This window comes from Plasmodium coatneyi, chromosome 2 (assembly GCF_001680005.1).
Source record: "Plasmodium coatneyi strain Hackeri chromosome 2, complete sequence".
In the NCBI taxonomy this organism is placed as follows: Eukaryota; Apicomplexa; class Aconoidasida; order Haemosporida; family Plasmodiidae; genus Plasmodium; species Plasmodium coatneyi.
Window position 1 is genome coordinate 436372 of NC_033557.1, and position 26463 is coordinate 462834.

Sequence of the window (26463 nt, forward strand, 5' to 3'; positions counted from 1 at the left end):
CCACGTGCACTACCCCACCGAAGAGGCACCTTCTTAACTTTTTAAAAAAAAGAAGCAACGGTGGGGGCTTCATCGGTTCATAAAAGAACGAGCAAAGGAGGTGAAAAAGCAAACGAGCCAGTTCAAATGTGAAGTACCTGTTCACCTCGCTTTCTCTGGCGACACAACGTTCTTCCTATTGGGATAACCGCAAAGGGCACATGTGTGGGGTGCAGCTTGCGTGCCTTATCGCGACAACGCAGTCGCCACTGGTGGAAGGCTCCACTTCTCCTACTTCGGAGTAGGCAAAAAGGGAATGAAAAATCGCATCCATATCATATTGGCGTTTATAGTAGGTTATATAGTGACATCGATATTTCCTTCTACCGCAACAACAGCGCAGTTTAACGCGTGAACCGGGAGAGTGACTCACGTTTTACCATCCCGCTCTTTCCCCTAAGATGTGGTAGATGAATTTATGACAACTTTTTTTTTCGCATGTCATCGTAAGAAAGTGAACTCCATTGGGGGTCCTCATTTTGGTGTTAAAGAACGAAGTGTAGGGCGACGGGCCTTTCACCGCTTGAATGCCTACACCACGTATATAGGCGTACGGGGCACACATGGTGCAGGTGAGGAGGTATACTCATATAAAAAACAACTCACTGCTGACCATGCGTTAATTAGCAGAATGAAAAAGCGCCTCTGAAAAAATTTTCTACAACTCCGCTAACTTTGCGACTTTTCCAAAATGCGCGAAAGGATATCGACCAAAACGGACAAACCCTTTCCGAACGACGACGTGGATGACAGTGACAATTTATGCAACCGCATATGGCTCAGCCATTTGAAAAATGAGATGAAAGCGAAAGGGGGCAACACATGCTCCACGCTGAAGCGAAAAAAAAGCGGAAATGGAAAGAACAATCAGTACAGCTCCAGTTACGACAGTGGAGATACCCACCCGTCCAACCATGGGGGGGAAGTGGGTCACTGGAGGGAAAATGCCGACCAGTGTGATGAGGCTGCCTTTTTTTTCCAGCACAAATTAAAAGGAAATATGCGAAAGGGTTCCACACTCACACACGGAAGTGAGAATGAAAAGCAAAGTTCCAAATGGGGGGACACGATCTTCCCTGCCCAGTTCGGCCCCACAGACGATGTGATATTTCCCTTCGTTCAGCAGGTGAGAGGTGACCTTCACAAGATTATGCGAACCGTGGGGGGTTCATCTCAGCGTCAAGGAAGGACACGGGTCAGGGTTAAGGAAGCAACAAAAGGAAATGACACCTCATGGGGGGAAGGCCCCTGCTTGTTAAGCGGGAAAAGCAGGAAAGACAGACACGACCATGGGGGCCACCAAACGACGAATGGGTACCACGAAGAGTTTAACATGAGCGATATGTACAGCTGCGACGGGAACATTCCCGACGTGGACGGGATAAAAGTGCATCGAATGGGTGAATGGGGTAACCCGAGCAAGCCACACAAACCGGGAAAAATGCGAAAAGTGAAAAAAATGAGAAAATCGCGTGGGGAGAAGAATTGCAAAAATCGCCTCATCGGCTGCAGAAGTGGCAGTGGGACCACCCAGTTGTTCAGCTCCCCTGATTATGAATGTTACCGATCGGAGGAAGAAAAGGGGAAGGTGAAAAAAAAAAAAAAAAAAAAACAAAGCGACATAAACAGCAGGGATGAGTCAAACCATATTGCTCCTCTCTTGTTCAATCTCATCGACATGCATAAAAATAATTTAAGCAAAGCCGATGAGGTTACGGTGAAAAAATCTTTTAGTCATTATTACTACAAAGGCGAGAGGACACGGGGTGGTGCGGAAGGCCGAGGAAGGCACGGCGGTCAATTCGACGGTGCATCCCCACGGCATCGCAAAAATGGTAGCACAGTAAATGGTGCCGCTGGAGGAGGAAGTGGCAATATTTCCAGCAAAATTTGCGCTAAAAATAACGCCCATAATAACGCCAAAAATAACGCCAATTTTTGCGCCAAAAATATTCGCAAAAAAATTAGCAAACATACCAACAAGTACATTGCGGAAGACGAAGACGGAGACGAAGAGGGAATCTTCGGCGAAACCCAGGACGAAAGGAAAAGGAAAAAAAAAAGCTGTAAAAGCAAAAGCAGCAACAGGAAGCAGGACACCGCAGAAGAGGATGACCAAAGCGGGAACTGCAGTTCGCGCAAGGCAGGCACGAAAAATTATGCACAGGGCAGAAGGGAGACGCTGCATGATGATTCGCGTATCTCTGCGCCTGAGTGGCACTTTGTGAGGAGCGTAAGTGAAGACGAAGCTTCTGGCCAGAGCGCAGAGGGAAACCATAAACGTAGCCATAGAAGCGATCATAGCCGTAACAATAGCCGCAACAATAGCGATTGCAAACGTGGCAGCCGCCGAAGCAGCATCTCAGTCAGCCTGCTCGACGGAGGCCCCCTCCTGGGCGGAAACCTTTTCCCAGCAACCGAAACTGAGGGAGAGGGGTCCCCCCCGATTTCACCAAAGTATAACGCACGTGTTGTGCCCAAGTCAGGAGGGGCCGCAACCCCAAGTGGTAGTCACAACGTAAGCGAAATCAGCAGTGCGCCTAGAAGCGACTGCCCGGACGAGGACATCTCCTTTAAAAGGAACTCAAAGCAGAGCCAGAATCTGGCCGAACGAACAATGAACAACAACAGTTATTCCTTCCACGACGAGGAGGAATTTAAGGACGCGGACCAGGACAGGTACGCAGAGGAGGAAAGTCCCCCCCAGAAGGAATTGGAACAGAGGGGTAGGAAAAATAAAAAAAAGAATTCCAAAGGAATTGATGTGGATGGAAGTTTACCCGAAGTAGGGAGCATCGCCGAAGTGGACCAACCAGGCCATGCATCGAATAGTACCCACGAAAAGGAACCCAAAGAAAGTACGCCCAAATATACACACATAATAGCTAGCTCCCAAAAAAAAAAAAAAAATTCAAGTGAAATTCACGATGATGAAACTATCCACGATGAGAAAAAAACTTCTGTGAAGGATAACGTGTATGAAAATTTCATAAGGGAGTACCAAAATTTGCAATCGCTCTTTTCGTTTAATAAGGAAAGGATAGAGGAAGGTGGCGAGGATGACGACGATGGCCACGACGATGAAGATGATGACGATGATGATGATGAGGAGGAGGAGAGGAAGAAGAGGGAGGACCCTTTCGGAGCATCACGCAGTAGAGTATTAAACAGGGACGTGAACGAAAGTCTACGTGAAGATGTCTTATCCAAGAATAACCGCAGCACGAGGTTACCAAATGAGGGGTATGCTAACCCAAAGGGAGAAACATCCCCCCGTGGTACAAACCGAAGCGACAAGGGGGTGGAGTCCCTGGATCAGCTCTCATACAACTTTGGCCAATATAATAAGACAGACTCGATTGACAAAGTAGACGTTGGAGTGGTCCCTAGGGATGATTCCCCTCGAAGTCGTGGCAAAGGGTTAGGTGGAAACGAAGACACTGACAGCAGTGGGGTGGTTCCTATTGGAGATGACCAACAGGAGAAGACCCACTCGAGTGAAAAAGAGAACGACAGTGGGATGAACGAAGAGGTGACGCATGAACACGTAGGAAAGAATAGAAAGGGACAAAAGTCAGCAGATGTGGATGACTCCGTGGGGACTGGTAGTAAAAAGAACAAAACAGAAGGAAGCACCAGACGTGTGAAACAACAATCCAGTGGTGGAAATTTGCAAAGCCGTGTGAAGAGGAGCACTCCCGATGGGGAGACGGGCGACGTTAACGGGGTGCGAAGTAAAAACTCAGATTTGTTGGTTTGGAATGATCTAATGGGACGGGGTGACATGCTCGCCGTGGGTGACACAGTTGGGAAGATGTCCCTCTCCAGCAACAAGACGGTGCCAAACGGAAGCAACTACAACTACTTTGAATACGAAGCGAACAACTCGAAGAAGCTGCTTCACAGAAACATGAGCAGCATGTATAGCATGAACGGATCGAATTTAACGTTCCACCAGGATTTTTTTAAAGACATTTTATTGTTAAGTGAGGAGAAAAAAAAAGAAAAAAAAAAAAAAAAATCGAGCAAGCAACACAGTTCCGATCATTTTGATCAGCTTGAGGAGCTGCCCTATTTTGATGAAACGAAAAATGGGAAACATTCCAAGAAGCGAAGTAACTACACTCACCAGGAGGATGAATTTAATAGAAGCTTAAGTTCCAGAAGGGACAAGTTCAGTGACAGGAAGAGCAGCAGTGCTGCGAAGAGCATTGCCGCCAAGGGGAGGAGCTTGAGGGAAGAAGAAGGGAATGAGGAAGACGATGACGATGAGGATGACGTGGATAGGGAAGAAAGTGATGAATATGGGGACTACGATGGGGAAGCCGTTGAAGGGGGGGGTTGTAGCTATGATGAGGAAGACCTCCACAATGGCGACCACCTGGAAAGATCGCATGGTCCCAGCGAAAGTCACAAAGAGAGAAGGAAGAAAAAAAAACTACAAGGAGAACATACCAGGAAAAGCAAAAGTGGAAAGTTGGAAAGGGTGAAGATCGTCGAAGAGAAGAATAAACCCCACAAGCGTAAGAGTATTAAGGAGAAGAGGAACTGCAGTCGAACTCATAACAATTCGATTTGCTCCCTGGAGGATGACGACTTTTATGATGACGTGGGATATTTCCCTTACCATGAAAGGAGGGGCCGTCATCACGATGCAACAATTGAAGGTGACCCTCCCGATGACAACCTCCATATTGATATGCTGGATGACCTCCATAAGGATATCCTAGCTTACCCAGATGAAGTGCATAACCACGAAGATGAACCAAACTTGGAAAAAGCAAAAAGAAAACGAAAAACGAGTAGAAGGAAAAAAGAAGATTTGAGGGAAGAATACATGAAGGAGTTTTTCAGCTCAGTTCTGGATAACCAAATATATAAAAAAAATCTGAACAGTAAAGACTTCTGTCGTAATTTTGCCCCAGAGGGGGAGGAGGATGCTGATGCAGAGGAGGGAGAAAAACATATGCTTAGAAATATTTCTAAAGTCATACGAGCGGAAAATATAAACACAGAGATTGAACTTCTGCGAAATGAAATTATGCAGACGAAGATGTCCAAGGAGAGCCTACCCAATGGAGGAAAAAAAAAAGACGCGTATAAAAGTGGCCACCCTGTGGAGATGACCCATAGGAAGAAAAAGTCGAACGATAAGGAGGAAGAGAAAAGAAACAGCCTTAAAGTGGACCCCAAAACGGGCAAAGATGGAAGTCATAAAAATACGTTTGCTACCCATTACCAGGAGGAAGAGGATTACTATACCCCCCACCATGAAAAGAAAAAAAGAGAATCTCACGTGAAGGTGAGGGATGCCAACGTTGAGGAGGAAGAAAGGTTTAGAAAATCGAAAGGCAGAAGCAAATTAGCGGGCAGAGACAGAGCCCACTCGTTTAATGAGGAAGGACGTGGGGTACCCACACCACATGGAAACAACAACCACCACCACCACAACAACAGCAACAGTAATAACAGCGGTGGAGTAGGCGTGGGAGGATTGCACCTGAACAAAAGCCTCGAATTTTTTTCCAACAATTTTTTAAGTTTGAAAAGATTCATCGAAAGAAGAAATGCTGACACAAATTACGACGCGAAGAGGGAAGACGATTATGGAGACAAGGCAGACGAACAAGTAGATGTTGATTTTAAAAAAAAAAAAAAAAACTCCTACGAGGATTATGAGCATGCCCAGATGATGAACAAGACCAGCCACAAGACGAACCGCGGACTCAGATTTGACAATTTTTTTGGAATGAATAAACCGAATAGTGAATCCTTAAATTTATACAAGAATTTCATTAAGGAGGATGGGAAAGGTGGAAAGGGCGACCAGCGCAAGAAGGGACGCACCCGGAGGGATAGCGGAGAGCGCTTCGATTCTGGGTTCGGTGCGTGGTTCGGCCAAGGGTTTGGCACTGGGTTTGGCACTGGGTTCGGTTCCGATTCGGGTGGGGAGCACAGAGGAGCGGCCCGACGCGAGCAGCGGGGCCAGCATGCGGAGCAGGCAGAGAAAACGGATAGTATGGTGGATGGAAATGATGACAAAAATGAGGAGGTTGAAGATGAGCAGGGTGACGATGATGAAGTGGATGGGGACGACTCAGCTCGAAGTGCCAGAAGACCCAAGGGGGAGAAGACCTTTTCCGAAGGAAGAGGGGTGGATGTGGTGGGTGGCCACGCAGGTACTCGTTCGGGTAAGGGCACTCCACGAGGCAGAACCAAAAAGGACACAACAAATGAGGAAAGCGATGAAGGTATACCCAAGGGGGAGAACCTACCGGATGAGGAACAGCTGTGCGGACCGGGGAAGAGCCACAAGAACGTGAAAAACATACTGCTCTCCCTAGAGTTAAGCAACGAGGACAAAATTTATAAAGTCAGGAAAATTCTGTACTACTCCTCCAGTGATGAAAAAAAACTCATGATCAACGAAATATTAAATACGTTATATGTGTACCCGCAGTTGTATGTTGCTTGTATTATCTGTCTGTTCTATTTGTTCATTCTAGACAACGAATTGTTTGAAAGGAATTTCAATTCAGATGATTTGGTCTATCTGTTCAATGAGAAAATTGACTTCAGATACGCCGAATGGTTTTTGAAAACGTATATTTTTTATAAATTTAAATTTTCCAGTGGAACGCACTCTAGTGAATATTACAAGAATTGTGTGCGGAGTGCCGTTGGGAGTGACGGCAAGCGGGGCAGTGTTGACATCGAGCAGGGGGAGGGCCCCCCCGATGGGGCAAGCGCGAACGGAGGGGAACCGGCAGACAAGGTGACAGACAAAACGACAGACAAAACGGCAGACAAAACGGAAGACAAATCTGCAGATAGCGTTGCTGACGGTGTAAACGCCAACGCAACAGACAAAGAAACAGTTGGAGTTTGTGATAAGGCCAGTGACAGAACCAGTGATACCGCACGAGAGAGGCACATAAAACACAAAATGTTCGACGTCTTTTTCGAGGGGTACCACTCCAGTGTGGACTCCATGGATAACTACTTCTGTGAGAGGAAGAGACACATGGAAAGAGGAGCAAGTAACGCAAGGGATGTAAATGACGCAAGTGACCTCTGGAAAAGTATAGAAAAACTAAAATGCGTTGGGTACAAAGAATGCAAAACTTTGCTAAAGTTATGTTTAAAAAATGAAAAAGAAAAAAACATTAACAATTTGAAGGCAAGTAAAATACGCAGTTTAGTCATTTCGATCTGGTCCAATATCTACACCTCTCGTCCGAAGAAATCTTTTCTGAAAATTATTTTTAATTGGCTCAATAGCAGGAAAGACGACCTAAACAAGAAGAAGAATCTACTGTACTTGTTGCAATCAGAGAAGAAGAAAAATATCCACTTGCAGAGAATCTGTTTCACCTACTTTTTGAAACACATCATTAAGCATAAGGAGGAGTGTTCAAATGATTTGATTTATTCGTTGTATTTGATCGAGGAGAGTGAATTGAAAAAATATTCAAGGGAATTTTTTGAAACGAACAGAACCGATGTTAACCAATTTATCTCCATCTGGAATGTCATGTGTATCCTCTTTTGGGACACGAAAAAGATCAATGACTTTGCATTCCTGCAGAAGAGCAAATTTTACTACTACGACTTTATGCTCATTTTTTTTAGGGCGTTTTATGAGTATGTGTGTGTCAATAAGGGGCTCGAGCGGGGCGCCCTTTATTTGAAAAAAGGCGTACCCACGGAGGTAACCGGAGCAGTCACAGGTGTGGTAACGGGAACCGAAGTAGCAGATGGTACCCCCCCACGCAGGAGCATTTCCGTGTCCAACTGCTCCTCCAACAAGGACGACACGCAGGAGGACGAGGGAGACGGGTACCTCAACCTCTTCGACGTGGAAAACATAATCAACAATTTCAACTTCGACGATTTTGTAAGCAGCGAAATGCGGAACAGCAGTTACTTCGATGCCTTCCTGGGTTCAGCCAGACGAGCAGGAACAGGAGGGGAGGCCAATTCCACGGGGAGATCAAAACTTAATTGGAACGGAGTGGGAAGCGTCCCTCAGAATGCACTACCAAGCCAGCACACCAATGAAGTTGGCCCAACGGGGGAGCGTTACAGAGGGGTGGTTCCTTCCTCATCGCACCGACCATGCAGCACCGACGGGGTAGAACCACCTTACACCCAACATTTTGGAGAGCCCTTCCAAGCGGAAAAGCCAAACGAAACAACTAACCAGGGAGGTGAACATCCCACTTTCCCGGCGACCACCCAACGAAGCACACACCCAAATGACAGCAGCGAAATGGAGAATCTACTCCTCCTAGGAATATGCATCAAAATCGTTATTTGTAGAATTTCCAACCTACTGAATGCCAAGTCTTGTTTGGAACAGTTTTATTATTTTCTGAACAACCAGAAGCTTGGGTTCAGGACCTTTAAAAATGCTCATATGGTTTTGGTTTATTTTATTCCCTTTTTTAAGAGGTACTATTTTTTGTGGAAGTTTATTGAGCACGAAATAGATGTAGAGATCATGACCCTCCTTCAGAACATACTAAACGACTTGGAACAGATTCAGGTTTCTCAGGCGTCTTCCCCCGTGGGGAGAGTTTTTCCCGGTGTCACTGCTACGCATCAGCTGTGCGGGGTGAACAATCCACTACATGTGGGTGAAATGAAACAGGGAAAAAACCCGTATGATCAGTTCAATCAGGAGAGCCTCCCTGAACGGTTTACGTCCCCCTTTGGAGAGAGACCCTACGTGAAGAGCAGTACGTGCAACTCCCAAAATAGGGGTGCGTTCCCAACTGGAGGGGAAAAGAAGATAAACAGCTTGGAGCATTTTTACGCAAACGGAAAGTTGAATTTGCATCCAAGTGGGCCGAACGGGAGGGTATCATCACCCATAGGTGCAATCAACACAGTGCCGGTAGGAGTTGTCCCTTTGAAGGGAACGCTCTGCCGGAGTGAAGAAGACACAGATGAAAATTGCATCACCTACGATGACATGTTCAGAAATTACGACAGTGAGAATAACTCGGAGGGGAAAGCCAGTCCGGACGATTGTTGCAATGTGAAGGAGTACATAACAAGTCTGCACTTCCACAACCCACTTGAGGAGAAAATACTTTCCAGGAAGAAGGGAGGTGCGTCTCTACATGGGGAGAAGAAAGGAAGGAAGGACAACGATGACGGAGAGGGTGCTACCAATGGGGATAATATGGATGAGGAGAATTCTTATAGCAAGGAAGGAGGCACAACTGTTGGAGAGGCAAACGGATCGACGTGCCCACACGAATCGAAGGAAGACCTATTCGGATCGAACGCTACACGTGTGGGAATTTTCCCCATGGAGACCTCCCTCCACAGGCAATCTTCTTCCGGTCAGAATTATCACATCAACGGTAGGGAGTATAAAAATGGAGGGACTAAGGACCTGCCGTATGGGAAGAAGACTAGCGGAGGGGGGGGAAATGTTACTTCCATGATGATGCCGCCAGACCCGTTCGGAAATGAGAACAACGTAATGAAGAAATTTCCCTCCCTGGGGGTGCTGGATTCTGAAGATGAGAAGGTAGAAAATGGCGCAGTGGATCCCAAGTCAGGCAAGGGACTACCTTTAAGTACTGAAAAAGGCAAGGGAAAAAGAAAAGATTCCCTGAAAAACAACACTACAACAAAAGGGGACGGAAGTAACATCAACAACGTCGCCCATCAGATGGAACACATTGGCAACCACCCGATCAATGGACCACTGAATGAGTTTCCCTATGAGAATCCAATGCAAGGCACCCCCCCTGGTAGTGCACTCAGTAAAAATATTTGCATAAAAAAAAATCCCCTTAACGATAATTACCAAGAAGTGGATTTCACGACGAGCATTCTGAGAAGGAAAAACAAATCCGGAGAAAGCAACAAATCGGGAGAAAGGAACAAATCGAAAAAAGGAGCAACTGCTCAAAAGTATCTGATGCTAAAGGTAGACACGTTTGAGTTAAAGAGAATGACAAGGAGTAAGCTGAAGTATCCACCGGTTGGGTTGGTAAACTTAGGGAACACGTGTTACTTGAATAGCCTTCTGCAGGCCTTATACAGCACGGTCTCCTTCGTAGTCAATTTATACCTGTTTAACATTCGACATAATCCCAAGGAGGGAATAGAACACAGTTCCAACCCTTTTGCGGGGAAGGAGATCCCCACCTGTGGACCCAATGGGATTAACACACCAAAGGGACCAATGCAAATGCACAGACTTAGCACCATGGATGGATTAAATAACCTAAACAACTCACTCGGAAAAATGAATACGCTCACTAGACTTAACACGCTCAACGGAACAACCCCCATTAACCACATAGTAACAGCCGAATCGGAAAGATTTCTACAGGAGTTAAAAAATTTCTACATTATAATGACGACCACGAATAAGACGTATGTTTCTCCTGACTGCATTTTGGGTCTCCTCCCATATGAACTGAACAACCGAAACCAACAAGACGTGACAGAACTGCTTAGATACATTTTCGATAAATTGGGAGGATCGAGTAAAGAATTCCTTCGACTAATATTCTCTGGTGTGCTTGTGCAAAAAGTCCAGTGTCAGAAATGCTTCTTTGTTTCGAAAAAGGAGGAAGTCATTCACGATTTGTCCTTCCCTGTTCCTGTGAGGGCATCAGAGAGACTTTCCATTCAGAAGTATTTCGATTCGTTTGTGCAGAAGGAGAAAATCCACGGGTCCAACAAGTACCGCTGCTCCAAGTGCAACAAGAGAAGGAACGCCCTCAAGTGGAACGAGATCATCTCTCCTCCGTGTCACCTCATTTTGATCCTCAACAGGTATAGCGTGCACGAGCGGCGTAGCGGTGTATGCGTTAGGGGCACGTGTAGTTATGCTGCTTCGGCGTTTGTGCAGCAATACTGCGTGTGCTGATCCGTTGTGCTTTCCCCCCCACACTGCACTACCTACTTATTCCGCTCACCCCCTTTTTTAGGTACAACTGGTCCTTCAGCTCCAACGAAAAGAAGAAAGTGAAAACGCACGTGAAAGTCAACTCGAAAATTGTGGTGAACAATTTTGACTACAAGCTGTATGGAGCTATAATCCACGGAGGATCATCTGCCTCCTCCGGTCACTACTACTTCATTGGGAAGAAGTCCGAGAGGGACCCCCAGGACGAAACGAACGACTGGTACCAGATGAACGATTCGGTAATCACCAAGACGAGCTCCAAGTCTATAAATCGGATTTCCAAGGATCCCTCCAACGACCACACGCCCTACGTTTTATTTTACCGCTGCAAGCAGGCGCCCCCCTCCCCCGCGTTACACTTTTAGTGGGGCACCACGTGGACCTTTATACAATCCACCTGCTGGTGCGTGAGTGCACATATGATAGTATGTCCTTGTTTGTTCCTATATACATGGTTCAGCGTTTTAGTGTTGTGATCGCACGCGTGTAGTGTACCAGTAGAGGGATGACCATGGGTTCTTCATTGTACAAATTCGCCCCCTTGTACTTTGTGCGTACGTGTAGCGCTCTGTTCACACAGCACCATTATTATCTGATTTTTTTTTTTTTTTTTTAATTCTATCCTTTTCCGTTCCTACCTGATGAATCCTTCAATGAACTTTTACGTCTTGTGAGCTAGCCAATGGGAGGCTCCGTTTTGCAATTTTTTTCTACCTATCTTTTGCGATACCGATTGAGCGTTTGCGGAGTGTGACGTTACTTTTCTTTTTTATGGAGGCTTCCACGATGCTGCGTGATTCCTGTGCGAATGCTCTGCACAATTTCGCAACATCGTTGCAACATCTTTGCATCCACTTCGTAACTTCCCTCCGATAATATAAGTAAGCTGGTTCGTTTGCCCCCTTTACAAAGCGGACCAGCATTGGCCACCTCCCCGCGGACGATAATGAGAGAAGAGCTTTCAGTTTCCCTCCTGGTGAAGAGAAAGCCACAGAGAGGATACTTCCTACACGGAGGATAAGTTGGAGGCCACGTTTAGGAGCTGCGCTGGTGGATTACACTTTGGTGGATTTGCTTTAAGGCGAGCTCGGCTGTGTGCCGCTCTCCCCAATCTTTGTGGCCCCACGGAATGGCCGGAGCGGTACGCATCACTCACGGCCCCCTTGAGAGGTGCCTGCTGGTAATCCTTCTTTTCATCCTCACCAAGGCACAGTGTAAACGAGTGGACCATGGCCTACGGAGGGGTCATTTGCGAGCACCTGATTTTCCCGCAGATAGGAGGCCCCCCGCAGTGGTACAGACGGTAGATCATTGGAGCGTTCGTTTGGGGGGGAAGAAAAAGGGGGGACGGAACTCTAGGGGAAAATCCTGCTCAAATTTCTCCTTCCTGAATGGCGCGGTAAGGCAGTCCCCCGAGTGGCGGCTGCAGCAGGAAGGGGGAGGCCAATGCAGCTCTAGCGCATCCGGCGGATGCGGCTGTAAGAATATGGCGCAAAATGGAGGTGCGCCGAAAGAGGGGGAGAAAGTCCTTTACCTGGTCAGTCCAAGAGGCTTCTGCAAAGGAGTCAGCAGAGCCATCGACACGGTGGAAGAGTGCCTACAAATGTTTAAGCCACCAATTTATGTGAAGCATAAAATTGTGCACAACGACATTGTCTGCAAACAGTTGGAAGAGAAGGGAGCAATCTTCATAGAAGACGTGAATGAGGTACCCGATGGGAATATCTTAATTTATTCAGCCCATGGGATCAGTCCCCAAATAAGAGAACTTGCAAAAAAAAAAAAACTCATCGAGATTGATGCCACGTGTCCTCTAGTTAACAAAGTACACATGTACGTTCAGATGAAAGCAAAGGAAGGGTACAAAATTATTCTCATCGGTTACAAGAACCATGTAGAAGTAATAGGTACCTTTAACGAAGCGCCAGAATCTACTTACGTAGTGCAAAATATAGAACAAATAGATGAGTTGCCATTCACGGAAAAGGACAAACTGTTTTACGTAACCCAGACAACGTTAAGCATGGATGACTGTTCTTTAATTGTAAAACGACTAAAGGAGAAATTCCCACACATTGAGACTATTCCGAGTGGATCGATATGCTATGCCACTACGAACAGACAGACGGCACTGAATCAGATTTGCCAAGAGTGTGATCTCACGATCGTTGTTGGAAGTCAGTCATCATCGAATGCTAAAAAATTAGCTTACTCATCACAGCTGAGGAATACCCCTGCTGTGTTGGTGAACAGTGTGGACGACTTTGATTTTTCTTCCCTGAAAGATGTTAAGAGGATCGCTTTGACCTCCGCTGCGTCCACTCCTGAGGAACTAACGCAGAAGTTCGTTGAAGTGCTCACGAAAGAACCGTTCGGCTACACGTTGCGCCTGTTCGAACCTGTACAGGAGAACGTCCCCAAGTGGAAGCTTCCCAAAAATTTGATGGGCCTCATCGAGGAGCGCAGGCGCGAGCAGGGCGCGCAGAACACGCAAAACACACAAGGGTAAGGTGGCGATGTAGTTCGCTGGGGAGACAATTTGGCGATTTTGTGGAGAGACAGCACATTTACGACTACCACCCATACACATACCCAATGAGCAGCCTGTGTGCGAGCACACGTAATGCATTTGTGTGCTTTTTTTTTTTTCCAACAGTTGCACGAACTGTTCATAATATTTTGGTTAGTCCAAAAAAAAAAAAAAAAAAAAAAAAAAAAAATAGCTAGCTACATGAACCGTTCATGTGAAAAAAGAAAATAGCTAGTTGCACATATCGCCGAGCTGAATGAACAATGTTTGTTTCAACTTTAAGTAAAACTGATTTTTTTTATTTTTGCAAAATAGCTCTTCCACCATTGTGGGTGTAGAGTGTATAGGGAAAAGTGCGTCCACAATCGAGTGAGCAGTTTTGGCAGTGCTTGGACACACTCCGCTCAAAATAGCTGCACGTTCCTCCCTGCACAATATTTTGCCTGCACGATTTTTTGCCTGCCCAATTTGCTAACTGTCGATGATGGACACGTGGTGGCGCCAGTACTTGACCGACTCGAGGTACTTGTCGCGGTTCAAGTTGATGCCGCTGCCACCCTCGCTGATCAGTGTGTTCCGCAGCATGGTTATGGGCGTCATAGGCAATTCATAGTCCACATCTTGGGGCTTAATGCAGATAATGGAGTACAGACAGTCGGACTTCTTATTAGGCACTGTCTTCGTTTCTCTATTCTCCTTTTCGATCTGTTCCCTGGAGTAGAGAATAAGGTCCAGGTACTTGGCCTTCATGATGTCCTTCACGTCCTTCTTTGAAATCCACCTTATCAATACAGGCAACTCATTGTCCTTCCTGGAAATGTAATCCGTCTGTATGAGCTGCCTATTCTTGTTGTTAATTTCTATGGTCTCCACTGTTGCTTCAGTAAAATTTTCCACAAAAATATGCTTACAAAAACCTGCATACCCTGGTACTACTTTAATCTTTTTTTTCCGTATCAGTTCATTCACCTTGTCGAGGAACTCATCCTTATCATAAGGTATATACGAACAGGACTTCTTCGTTCTGTCAAATTGCTTGTAGCAGAACTCATCGAGGTCTACCTCGCAGAACTCCATTTCGCCTGTGCAATTCGTGTGTGAAGAATGGTATGCTTCGTTCTTCTGTAGGGGGGATGCTTTTGTTTGGTGTTCGTACAGGGGGGATGATTTATTCCTCTTCGCTGAGATGCAACTCACGGGGGAGGGCAGATATCCCAACGGGAGCCGACCTAGGCACTGATGGACCGCACGTGAATGAATCGCATGTCGATGAATCACACTAGGGTGTTGGATTACACGGGGAACCCACAACAACAACTGTGCTGGAGGAGGGCGTCCCAGTAACAACCCCTGTGCAGCCGCACTCAACAGGCGCATACCTCTTTTTTTTTTTTTTTTTCTTTTTTACCACTGGCGGGGGGTAGTTGCAACGATGGGAGGATCACCTGGAACGGCGGGCACTTTTAAAGGTCACCAAAATGGTAGTATCTACAGAAGGGGGAATTCTATCCGGAACTGTCGATGAACAAATTGGATGATTGGCTTTCCCCCACCCCGCGGAGAAAAACTTCCCATCGGGTGCATGCGGGTGTATTATTCAGGGATCCGGCACGCTCCACCGATCCGTTACTCGTAGGCACAAAAACAGTTCAGCCACCTCTCCGAGGAGCAAAACAACCCACCCTTGAGTGGGCCATTCTATAAAGGGCGTTGCCCCCCTTTTCCCTGAAGAACTGCCAAGCCCTGCGAACCGTTTTTTTTTTTTTTTTTTTTCTTTTTCCCCACTAATTCCACTGCCAATAATGCGACCAATGGCGAACATGAGCGAACACACCCAGTTGACGCGGAAGAACCCACTCCTACCATGAAACGCGCATCCCCCGTCAGCAGCGTCCTCAAGCGTGCCACCAATGCCTTCATCCCCCCTACCCGCAGGAGGGGCAGACGCAGCATAGGGGGACGTTACTTCTTCTCAACCAAACGGATCTGCCACCCCACGGGGGGGGAAGCGAACGTCCCAAGAATTGTAACATGTGACCATCCTCCCTACAACACACAACGTCGGGAGGCACTCTCCTCCCATTATGACCCCACAAAGAAAAACAAAAAATGGGACAATACAACAAAGGGCAAGGCAAACGATTTAAGTAAAAGCAACGTAATAAACCTCATCAATGGAGTTAAGCAAATTGAGGAAGGAAAGACCACCCCTGTTGTGGATTTGTTAGTCGCCCTAATTCTACAGATTCGATACGATGAGGGGAGCATCATCCGAATGAAGGAAAAACACACCATCGGGTTCATTTGGGCCATGGCCAAAATTGTGAATCTTTTGGAAAAGAAAAAACTGATGAGTGAACAGGTGGTCCTAAATTGGAAGGCTCTCTTTATCTACTTTGCGAATATGTATATGCGGCGTGCCATACATTTGGGGGGCAGCAAAATTAACGACGTTGACGTGCGGCAGTATGTCTCTTCCGTTCTTTCCCTCCGGATGGGGGAAGACGATTTGGCGAAATTGTCCACCCAAGCGTTCTGCAACGGGAGTGGGTTTGCTAAGTGTCTGTTCGAGTGGGGAAGGAGGAGGCACGGGGGGGGACATCCCCCCCGAGTGATGAAGGAAACCACCCCTCCAAACGACCTCTTCCGAATTTTCAACTCCTCTTCTATTAGCGAAATGCTTATCCCCGTGCAGAGGTACATCCTGAACAGGATTGAACACCACCCCTTGGACATAAAGACTATCCTGAACTTCCTCGAAATGGCTAGCCGAAATTGGGAAGGAAAATTCAAAGACGCCATAATTGACCTACTGTTGAAAAAGCTGGAGACACCCCCAAATCAGATCCATAATTTTTCCATTTTCAAATTATGCCGATTTTTAAACCTGACGGTGAACTATAATCTTCAGAAGGGCACAACGGAAGAGGCACACCTTCCGGTCATCATCGACTTGCTGCTGCGTGGGCAGGATTATCTACCCAATGGAGATTGTTACCGTTTTGGCTTACCCCCCCACCAAGGTGGTGCATGCGGAAGTGGTGCTGATGAACGGAGAGAAAATATCCTCTCTCCTAGCACATTGGTTAATAAGGAAAGGGCAAGCCCATGTAGTACGTGGCTCCTGGACGCCAACGAACGAGATTTGTCTTCCCTCGTGAGGGACTTCTCCAGATTGGCAGTCCGGAATAATCACCTGTACAAATTGCTCATTGATTGCTTTCTCCTCAAATTGGGTTCTGGGCGTAACGGTGATCACCACTTTGGGGACTCCCCCAAATCGGAGGCGAAATTAAAACAAGTTAACATCCCCCTCAGCATAGGAGAAAACCGAAATGAGGATCCCCCCAGGAGTAACACAACCAAAGCAGAAAAACAGAACAGGGGTATCCAGAACACTTCTACAAGTATGAAAATGGGAACCACTGAGGAGGTGCGAAACTGGGTGGACATTTTGGTGGGGCTAGCCAATGCCAACTACCGCTACGATCCCTTTGTCCAGTGTTTTATTCAAAGGATGGTCATACAAAGAGGAAACCTCTTCTTCACCGTAAATAACATCCCCAATGTTGTTCTTTCCGTGAGAAGCTTACTCTCCTTGGGGTACGACCAAATGGATACGCTGTCCTATTTTTTCGATTTCTTAACCAGCAATTTTAGACATGTGGAAATGAAACAACTGATAATGGTTTTTTATGCATCGTATTGCTACATTGTGCAGAGGTACAACGTGGTGGGCGTGAAGTATGCCGGGACGGGAAATATGCTTTTCTGCGTGGCAGGAGGAGGCATCGGGGGGAAAGCGTATACAGAAATGGGTGCACAAATAGATGCACAAATAGATGCACAAATAGATGTAGCGGCAAGTGCAGGGGGTGACCCAGATGGAACTCAATTTGGCGGGCGAGAGAACCCCCTGACGGATGTGCCCCCCCAACGCACGCCACACAGATTGACCAGTACCGATGCGTATGGCCACTCCCCACATGAACAACTCGAAGCAGCTAAGGCACACCTCTTCCAACACCTGCACAAATTGGAAGGAGCCATACTCCACAGAAGGAACGAAATAGACTCCATGCAGGGATTGGTTAATTTTTTCTTCGCTCTTTCCAGCACCACAAGCACGTTATCGATTCAACTGTACGACTTTTTTTACCAGTCATTTTGGCGCATACTAAAGGGGGAGATGGGAACGGACGGAAAAGCTGCAAAAGGGCGAAATGTAAAGGATACGATAAAGGCCCAAACCGTTGTTCAGATTTGCTTGCTACACTACAAAAACAACATAGTGCACAAGACCCTGCTGTCATATTTGCTCTCCGTTCTGGAGACCCTCCCGGAGGTGGATATTCACTGTCTGTACCCCATCACTTTTGTATGTTGCCACTTAAATATAATAACCATGAGCTTTTTGAAATTTGCCTTGCGAGTTCTTCTAGGGGAGACGGCAAAGGGAGAACTTCAACAGGAACTTGCCAATGGTGCTAATTGGGTTTATCAGGCTAATGGAGATAACTGTGCTGGCGGGGGTCACCACATCCGAAACGACCATTATGCCCACTTTGGGGAAGGGTCAAATAGACCTAGCGGTTACCGGGTTGCTTCCCCCCCTGGAGGACACACAACAGAAATGCATCACCTGTACTGTACCGATCAACAGGACACAGTCAACAAAGTCGCCAAGTGTGCGTGGTCCCTACTTTTAAGTAGCGCCTTTTTGGAGAGCTCCATAACGACCTTTGCCAAAATGTGCATCTTGCTAAGGAGAACACTTTCCAACAAATTGTATTGGACAGAGGAGGACTACAACATGCTGAATCAAATGTTAGTATGTTTAAATATGTATTACAAGAAAAACAAAAAAAATTTTCATTTAAAGAGGGGAGAATTTCGCATCCCCACCTCTTTTTATATACCCTACTGTGTAGTTAAAGAAACTGTGAGAAGGAACAAAATGTCTTCCCAACAGAAAATACACATGTCCAGCTTTCAGTACAAACTTTGTGAATATTTGAAGAAGAAAAAAATTATGTACAAGTCAGAATATTTCTTGAAGCGCGGTTTCGTGGTCGATTTTTTGGTCCTGAAAAAAGGAGAACCACATCTTGTGCTCGAGGTGGACGGGATTTACCATTACAACATGTCAACCGATGAGAAGAACTACGAGATTGAACATAACGGCATGCGCTTGTCCAAAAATGGAAGGACAGAGTTCCGCAATAACGTGATTCGAATACTGTACGATTTGGAGTTTGTGTGCGTCCCCTGGTTTTTCTTTCTGCAGCCCAGGTCGTTCCAGCGCCTGGAGGGGTTGCTGTGTGGGAGGCGATCGGGTTCCGCGTCCTGTTACGAGGGAGGTAGCGGAACGCGCTGATGTGACAGGGAAGCGGTATCGATGTCGCATTAGGGAAGCCTATACGACGCAGAAAGCGTGCTCTTTCGCCCACCTCGCGTTGTGCAGAGGGCCGCCGCTCGGAAATCCCGCATCCTTCGTTATGTCAGATTAGTCTGTTTTTCCAGTTTTGCCTTTTTTGTCTGATTCGTCATCTTTGCCTGGTTTACCCGATTTGTTCCCCGTTTTCCCCTCCTTCGCCTTTTTTTCGTGCTCAAATGAACGTTCAGCCAGTGGATCCCACGTGGAACCACGCTTTGAGTTAAAATACCCCATCTAGTGTACATCCCACAATCGTAAAAAGAAAAAACGCGCCGCGTGAGTAGAGTCCACATTAACGCGGTCGAGCGGGTCATCAAATGGACACCCTAGACACGGCTAGCTTTCACTCTGACGAGGTAGCCATTTTGCAAAAAAAAAAAAAAAAAAAAAAAAAAAAAGCCCAGAATAGAACGTTTTTACCTGAACAAGTCAGAAAAAGGCAATCTAATTCAATGCAATTTTTTTTTTTTTGCCACATTGCACACACAAAGTGGTGAGCACAGGGAAGGTACGAACGAGTGCGTCTTCCCCGTCGCCAATTTCGGAAGGATCAATTTGTTGCACTGGTTCGAAGGCAGGGCGTGGCGGCCAAACAGGCGGACACACAAAACGCACAAGATAAAGAACGAGTGGGGGAAACCAAACCCGATGGTCATGAACACATATTGGGGGGGAACTCAAAATGGAGGAATCAAGCAAGGAGAAGAAAAGAAACGGGGTGGTGGAAAACTTCCTCAGGAAAGGCATAGACATTAAAAAATTTTCGACTAGGAAAAAATATGCCCTGTTGATGTTGTTCTGTGTGTACATAATAACCTGTGTGGGGATATTCTTTAACTGGATTTCTTTGTCCGACTTTTTCTACCACGGAAATGTATACATAGACGATTGCAAAAGTGTGCGCCCTGGGGGGAGAAATAACAGGGAGGGTAAATCATACAGTTGTAAAGAACAGGACAAGAGAGTGCAAGCCTTATACCCAATTATCCTGTGCTCAAATTTTATCATGTCAGCCATATCGGGTGTATTTTTTGATTATTTTGGACCCAAAATTACTGCTTTAATTGGGCATACCTTTAACATCATTTCGTGGATTTTAATTGGGTTACAAAATGAAGGCAAAAATAACACCATCATTTTTGGAGCCATATTTTTGGGGCTCTCTGGCGATTCCTCCTACATACCAATTCTCAGTTTAATTTACTTATTCGAGGAAAACCATACCATGTATACTGTCATTTTGGGATGCTGTGCTTCATTAAGCTTTAGCATGCCCATATTTTTGGACATGTTCACTTCGCCAAATGATACGCAGTCATTTCAGTTAATTTGTTTACTGTACTGCACGATCATTTTGGTTCCCTTTTTCTTTGTCCTTTTGATTTTTTTACCCTTCAAGCATATCAGCGGTGGGGAGCCCACTGCGGAGGAAACCCAGGGGAGTCACAGCCAGACGCTGCAGGAGTTGGAGGGGTACGTCGTGTCGGGCGTGCACCCGATTGATCAGCCAGTAGGTAGCCAGACTGATCACCCAGTGGATAACCCTGTGGAGTTGCCACATGACCGTCCCCACACAACCCAAGACGACCAACCTAGTCTGCACCGCGGACGCCACGCAACCGATGAAGCACTTGTGCCCCTCTACGCAGAATACGAACATGAGTTGGAAGGAGAAAACAACACCCTACGCGAGTTGATGATCGAAAGGGTCTTCACCCAATCGTCCTTTAGCTTATACTCCCCAAATGAGTGCGTACTGAGGAAGGTTGGGACACACACGTCAAGCAATTTTACCCACCGGGAAGAGGGTTCCAATGAGGTGTTTTCACAAAAAGGGAATTCTTCTCTCATTATGGATGGAGGTTATGCGCGCAGTTCCTCTGTCCGAGGGGGCATTCCAACGGGGGGTGGGTCCATAAAGAGGGGCATATCAAACCAGAATGAAGTCATCCATTTGGATGAGAAGCTTAACAAAAATGTGGACGACAAGAGTAACTGTAAAATTACCACCCCTCAGTGTAACGAAACAGTAGCGAATTTTTTTTCCATCAGATACATCAGCATCTGCTACTACTTCACTATATACAATTTATCGCTAGTTAACTACAACGAGTGTGCAAAGTTATTTTTTGCAGATTATTCAGATGTGCAGGAGGTTCTAAAGATATTCGGACCGCTATCGGTGATTTCCTGTGCAGCCTTCGGTTTCCTCATTCGCAAATTTCACATCGTCATGATTATATTATCCCTCCTCATGAGCAGTCTGTTCATGTATCTTTTTGCCGTGATGAGAAGCAAATTGTTTGCCTACTTGAGTACGCTGTTCTATCTCATAGTCACAGGGTGCTATACAACACAACTGTATTGCTATATCCAGATTATGTTTCCGAAGCGTCACTTTGGGAAGATTGCAGGCACCACCAGCATGATCAGCGGGTTGTTATCCCTACTAAACATTCCTATTTATAATTACTTCATCGTAGATTACAATAAGAGTGACCCCAACCCGTTTGCCTACGTTGTGATTGCTCTATTGGCATCCACCTCACCCTTGCTCCTCCTTACGTATAGGAGGGCCACTCGGGGGGGTCCCTCAACGTCAGCATAGTGGTTATCGTAACTGCAACCGATAGGGGAATGCCTTTTTCCAGGACAACCTCCATTTTTCGCCCCAACGCAAAGGCAAAGTGTTAGGAGAGAAGTTTTGAGGGAGAGACAGAAAAAAAAAAAAAAAAAAAAAAAAAGGGGAAGTATAGTTTCACACCGTTTGTGTGTTTCATCCAAGACAGGAAGTTGCAAAATTGGAGTGACCGCCTCATTCTGTGAAGGAACAAATTTAGGGGGGTGTAAAATTCGGGGTGGGGAGCCGCCTTCCCATTTTGCAAATCCCTGCGAATTGCCACACCGATTGATTGATTTATTTATTTGTGTGCTGTTCTAAAGAAAGAAGAATAAATTTAGGGGAATCTAAGCGCGTCCTGTGATCGCTAATTTTTTACCGCGCAAATGACGTGCTCATTTTTTTGAGGAGCTTTCCACACCGGGGGGACAACAACATATATGCAGCACCCGCTACTGCGTTGTCGGGTTGTGACTTTTTTTTTTTTTTTTTTTTTTTTTTTCACGCATGCAACTGGCACACCGCTGAGCACCGCGAGATTCGCATGCACCGTGGGGAGTTGGGTGCAAATTCCGCCCAGCGCTGCGGGAGAGTAACGCGCAAAAATGGGAAGTCGCACAGAAAGGGGATGGAGCAAAAAAGTGACCACAAAGGCGCAAAAAAATAACCGCAAAGGGGCAAAAAAAAAAAAAATCCACAGAACGTTTCGCGAAAACCACAAAGGCGTTTACAGCTCGGCGGTTAGCTCCTAAAATTTGCTCGCGAAGAGAACACCCAATTGTTATACCCTGGTGGCATGACTCAATGTGAGAGGTGAACCGCATGGCCGTGGTTACCTTCCCGCCACACACTGGCACATACGTTGAAGAGGGCTGTACATCTGAATTGGTGGATGCAGTTCGAACAACGGAAATTACCCTTTCAGCTCAAACGAGGGGGTTGCATGAAACAAGCAACACAACTTTGGGTAGCCACTTTAAATTGCCCCCCTCAGTTGCTGGGAGCGCAATTTAATTCACCTCCGTTTGGATCAATTTGAACAAATTCGAGGCACGTTGGCTTAATTTAATTTTTTTTTTCATATATATATATATATATATATATTTTTTTTTTAACCCTGTGGCAGATTTTTTACACCCCCATTTGTTGTTACACAATTTTTTATGCCATTAATCCAGTAGCACGTTCGACCCTCTTCCTTTTGTACAGCTGTGGGAGACGCCTGCTATCGGAGCGAACCGTGCGGTGGGGAAGAGACACCGTGGTGAAACATCTACGTAGTAACTCCACGTAGTGGATCGTCCTCTTTAACCCCCCATAGGTGGGACCCCCCCATTGTGAACCCCCCAATTGTGACCCTCCATATAGTTGCCCACCATGAAGGACACAAGGGAGAACCGCTTCCTGGCCTTCCTGAAGGGGCTGCGGTTGAAAACAGACCCGAACTTACCGGGTGCCAAGCAAAAAACGCCATTCAACATAAGCAGATTCTGGCTGCTAGTAATCATGGTGATATATACAGCCACCTCCGCGTGCATCTACTTCGACTGGAGCGCCATTCGCAATTTGTTGCTCAGCGTGGGGAAGTATAAGAACCTGAACGTGAGCGTATACGCAGACATTACCCTGTCCCCTCAGTATAAACGAATAAACAGCCTCTACCCGATGACCCTAGCTATACATTTTACCATGTCCGTTTTCTGTGGCTTTCTATATGATCATATTGGTCCAAAATTTACAGCCGCTATTGGACAGATGTGTAACATAATATGTTGGATTCTGTTATCCATCGATTCTACCACCGTGGACACAACTCTCCTGGCCTTTATATTCCTTGGCTTAGGTGCGGACACTGCCTTCATCCCCGTTTTAACCATTTCGAATCTTTACCCAGATGCGTCCACCTTTATCCTCACAGTCGTTGGAGCAGCTGCATCGTTAAGTTACGCCGTCCCAGCGACGCTTAACATCATTTGCCGCAAGTACCCCTCTACATCATTTACATACATTTGTTATGGGTATATATTTCTAGTCCTAGTACCGTGCTTATTAGTGGCCACTTTTCTGCTACCCCTTAAGCCCTTCAAAGGGTTAGACTACTACATTAAGCAAGATCAGAGCGCGAAAGGTGCCGCAGAAGGGGATGTCCACCGTGACACAAAAATGGTTCCTAGCCAAACGAATGACGAAGTTGACGTGGAGATGCAGCCATTCGATGCTGAACAGATAGAGGCGTCCAAAGGGAGAAGTGGAAATGAAAGCAATACATCCTCCACGAGGGGAAACACACCAAACAGTGGAAAAGAATCCAGGGGAAAAAACACCACCGTATCGAGTGGAAAAGGTATGAGCAGCAAAGCAGGCGGAAATACCATCCATGGTGCACATGAAGAAGAAGAAACCAACTCTTCCAAAGGTCTAATCGAAGAAGGTTCAGATTTTCACAAAAAAAGCATAGCCCTATTTTTCAAGGTACTCCTCAGCTACCCAAGTATCTGTATCATTGTATACTTCATCATTTTTAACATTTCCACGGTTTTCTACGGCATGGTCACAGACACCTATTTCAGCTACGACCGATCTATTATCCGGGTAATTAACGTTCTCATGCCTATTTCTTGCATTCCCTGTATTATATTTGGAAGGTTTATAAACAAGTACGGAGCGGCGATTATAATTATTCTAATGAATGCCTGTTCTGCACTTATGCATTTGACGGCATTGATCAAGCACAGAGCGGCTGGACTTGTGTCAGCCTTCCTCTACATGTGCGTGACGAGTATTTACACAAGTCAGATTTATTGCTTCATTCAGAACTCCTTTCCGTCTGTTGTTTTTGGGAAGCTCCTCGGATTCGCCAGCCTCTGTGGAGGTCTCTTTTCACTGCTATGTGAAAATCTTTACGACCAGATTGTGAGCAAAGACGGGGAAAGCATCGACCCCACCAACGTCGTACTTTTGCTCGTCATCGTTTTCATCGTTATGTTCCTCCCTCTTACCATTTTGTACTTCCGAAAGTATGAGAGATCCATTGAGGATACCCACCGGGAAGAGGTCACGTCACACAGCTAGGCGCGCGCGTAAATGCATGTTAAACGTATGCATAAAGCGCATCTCTACATGTTACTACTTTCTACATCCTCGAATACGGTGTGAACGTACCTTCTTTCAGAAGCCACTCTTTTTCCCCTCCTTTTTTTTTGTCGTAACGTTTTTACCTGCATTTTCATTTACATTTGCCTTTTTTTTTTTACCCCATTTTTGTAAAATTAAAAAATTTACAGTTTTTATAGTTTCCCCCATATCAGCTTAATATTTTAAAAGTACAATTTAAAGTTCTCCTTACCTTTCCCTTTTTTCCCGTGGACTCTTCGCTATTTGGAAAGAGTGAAACATACGGCAAAGCTTTTCGAAATGGAATGGGGCAGGCATTATTTTGTTCCTGCTCGATCATGTGTGTGTGGCTCAATAAATGGTTGGCCAAAGGTCAGAACAAAACTGCGCATCAGAATAACGGAGAGACACGCGGACAATGATACACACCGTGGGAACTCCTTCACATTTCATGCGTTCACTTTTTTTTAATGTCATTTATTAAAATTGCACAGCAGACTCTTTCGATGTTTGCCGTGCGGGGAGTTGTTATTGTGTGTGGGGGGGTAACATGCGTGCAAAATGAAACACTAAAAAAAAAAAGGGGGACGCTACATTGCAGTTACCAAAAGTAGATCAACAAAAAGTCAACCAGATAAGTGGTGACGCAACTAAACAGTCACGCAGCTACACGGCCGACCAACCTACAGGGGGAATTCTCCCAAAACGCCAACCTGCGCACAGTCGCAGGCAGACACGGTGCGACGCGGGAATTTAACATATGTATAAGCCCCATTCCGTGATGCCACCACTGACGGCAGCACATGTTACATTTAACTCTCCATTTCACATGCCTTGGACGGGTTGCTAAAATAACTTCCCGCGCAAGGATACTATAAGATACATAACTTATCAGGTTACTAGCTTTCCTCATAAGGGAAAACGCAAAATTCCGAATTCCCTAAATCTCGGGGACTTTCCAAGCAGATGAAATGAAAATTTGGAAACAAATTTTCTGTACACTTTCTGCGCGTAACATTATTATGTTAAATTGATCCGCGTCGCCTCGTTCATGTAGTCGTGCGTGGTTCCGTTCCTCGTTCTTCCGTTCTTTTGTTCTTCCCTGGTGACTGGGCTGGTCATCCTATACAAGTACTCCTTTATCCCTTCGGCCCGAATTGCACATCCCCGGAAATTCTTGCGCCAACTTGGGGAGTTGCCTTCTTCGCCAAAGTGACGTTACACACCAGCCATATAATATGCTTTCCTCATTCCTTTGAGCTCCATGGCACCGTTTAAAAGGTCATGGTGGTGGTGTGGGGGCTCTCCCCACTAAATATACCACCTTTCCGCAGTTCTTCATTTTTGTTCCATTTTGTTAACACTATGCCTTCACTTCACGTTCTCGTCATTTTGCCTTTTAAAAAAAAGCTTCAACTGCGGCCCCCATATGGTTGCATCATACTCAAAAAAAAATGAAAAAAAAAAATTTAATATGAACAGTTCATATTTTTCAAAAAAAAATATAAATTATTTATAAAAAAAAAAAAAAAAAAATATATTAACTGTTCATACTTTTTACAAATTAATTCCGCAAAAAAGAAAAAAAAATTAAATGAGCCGTTCACATTTTTTGGTAAAATTTTGCAAAAATATGTATCAAAAAAAAAAAAAAAAAAAAAATTTACAGCTATATTTTCATATAAATGTTACAAAATGGCTACCTAGAAAAAAAGGAAACTTATAAACAGCCATATTTTGATAAAAATGTTACAAAATGGCTACCCGGAAAAAAAAAAAATGGC

General features: G+C 45.7%; 6 protein-coding genes across 6 annotated transcripts; 5 read left to right on the forward strand and 1 right to left on the reverse strand.

The window, feature by feature from the left end:
* Positions 1-730: 730 nt before the first annotated feature.
* Positions 731-11343, forward strand: PCOAH_00003030 (Uncharacterized protein; the record flags this gene model as incomplete). The annotated part of the gene is made up of 2 exons (XM_020057118.1): positions 731-10845; positions 11001-11343. The coding sequence occupies 2 exons, from the start codon at positions 731-733 to the stop codon at positions 11341-11343; spliced, it is 10458 nt and encodes a 3485-aa protein (XP_019912739.1).
* Positions 11344-12107: 764 nt separating this feature from the next.
* On the forward strand, positions 12108-13487 carry PCOAH_00003040 (LytB protein; the record flags this gene model as incomplete). The annotated part of the gene is made up of 1 exon (XM_020057119.1): positions 12108-13487. One exon carries the CDS (start codon positions 12108-12110, stop codon positions 13485-13487), a length of 1380 nt encoding a protein of 459 aa, XP_019912723.1.
* A 492-nt stretch (positions 13488-13979) lies between these two features.
* On the reverse strand, positions 13980-14585 carry PCOAH_00003050 (Uncharacterized protein; the record flags this gene model as incomplete). The annotated part of the gene is made up of 1 exon (XM_020057120.1): positions 13980-14585. One exon carries the CDS (start codon positions 14583-14585, stop codon positions 13980-13982), a length of 606 nt encoding a protein of 201 aa, XP_019912697.1.
* Positions 14586-15372: 787 nt separating this feature from the next.
* On the forward strand, positions 15373-18885 carry PCOAH_00003060 (Uncharacterized protein; the record flags this gene model as incomplete). Its single annotated transcript, XM_020057121.1, has 1 exon — positions 15373-18885. One exon carries the CDS (start codon positions 15373-15375, stop codon positions 18883-18885), a length of 3513 nt encoding a protein of 1170 aa, XP_019912677.1.
* A 742-nt stretch (positions 18886-19627) lies between these two features.
* On the forward strand, positions 19628-21553 carry PCOAH_00003070 (Uncharacterized protein; the record flags this gene model as incomplete). The annotated part of the gene is made up of 1 exon (XM_020057122.1): positions 19628-21553. The coding sequence occupies one exon, from the start codon at positions 19628-19630 to the stop codon at positions 21551-21553; it is 1926 nt and encodes a 641-aa protein (XP_019912737.1).
* Positions 21554-22942: 1389 nt separating this feature from the next.
* PCOAH_00003080 (Uncharacterized protein) lies at positions 22943-24637 on the forward strand (the record flags this gene model as incomplete). Its single annotated transcript, XM_020057123.1, has 1 exon — positions 22943-24637. One exon carries the CDS (start codon positions 22943-22945, stop codon positions 24635-24637), a length of 1695 nt encoding a protein of 564 aa, XP_019912638.1.
* Positions 24638-26463: the final 1826 nt, after the last annotated feature.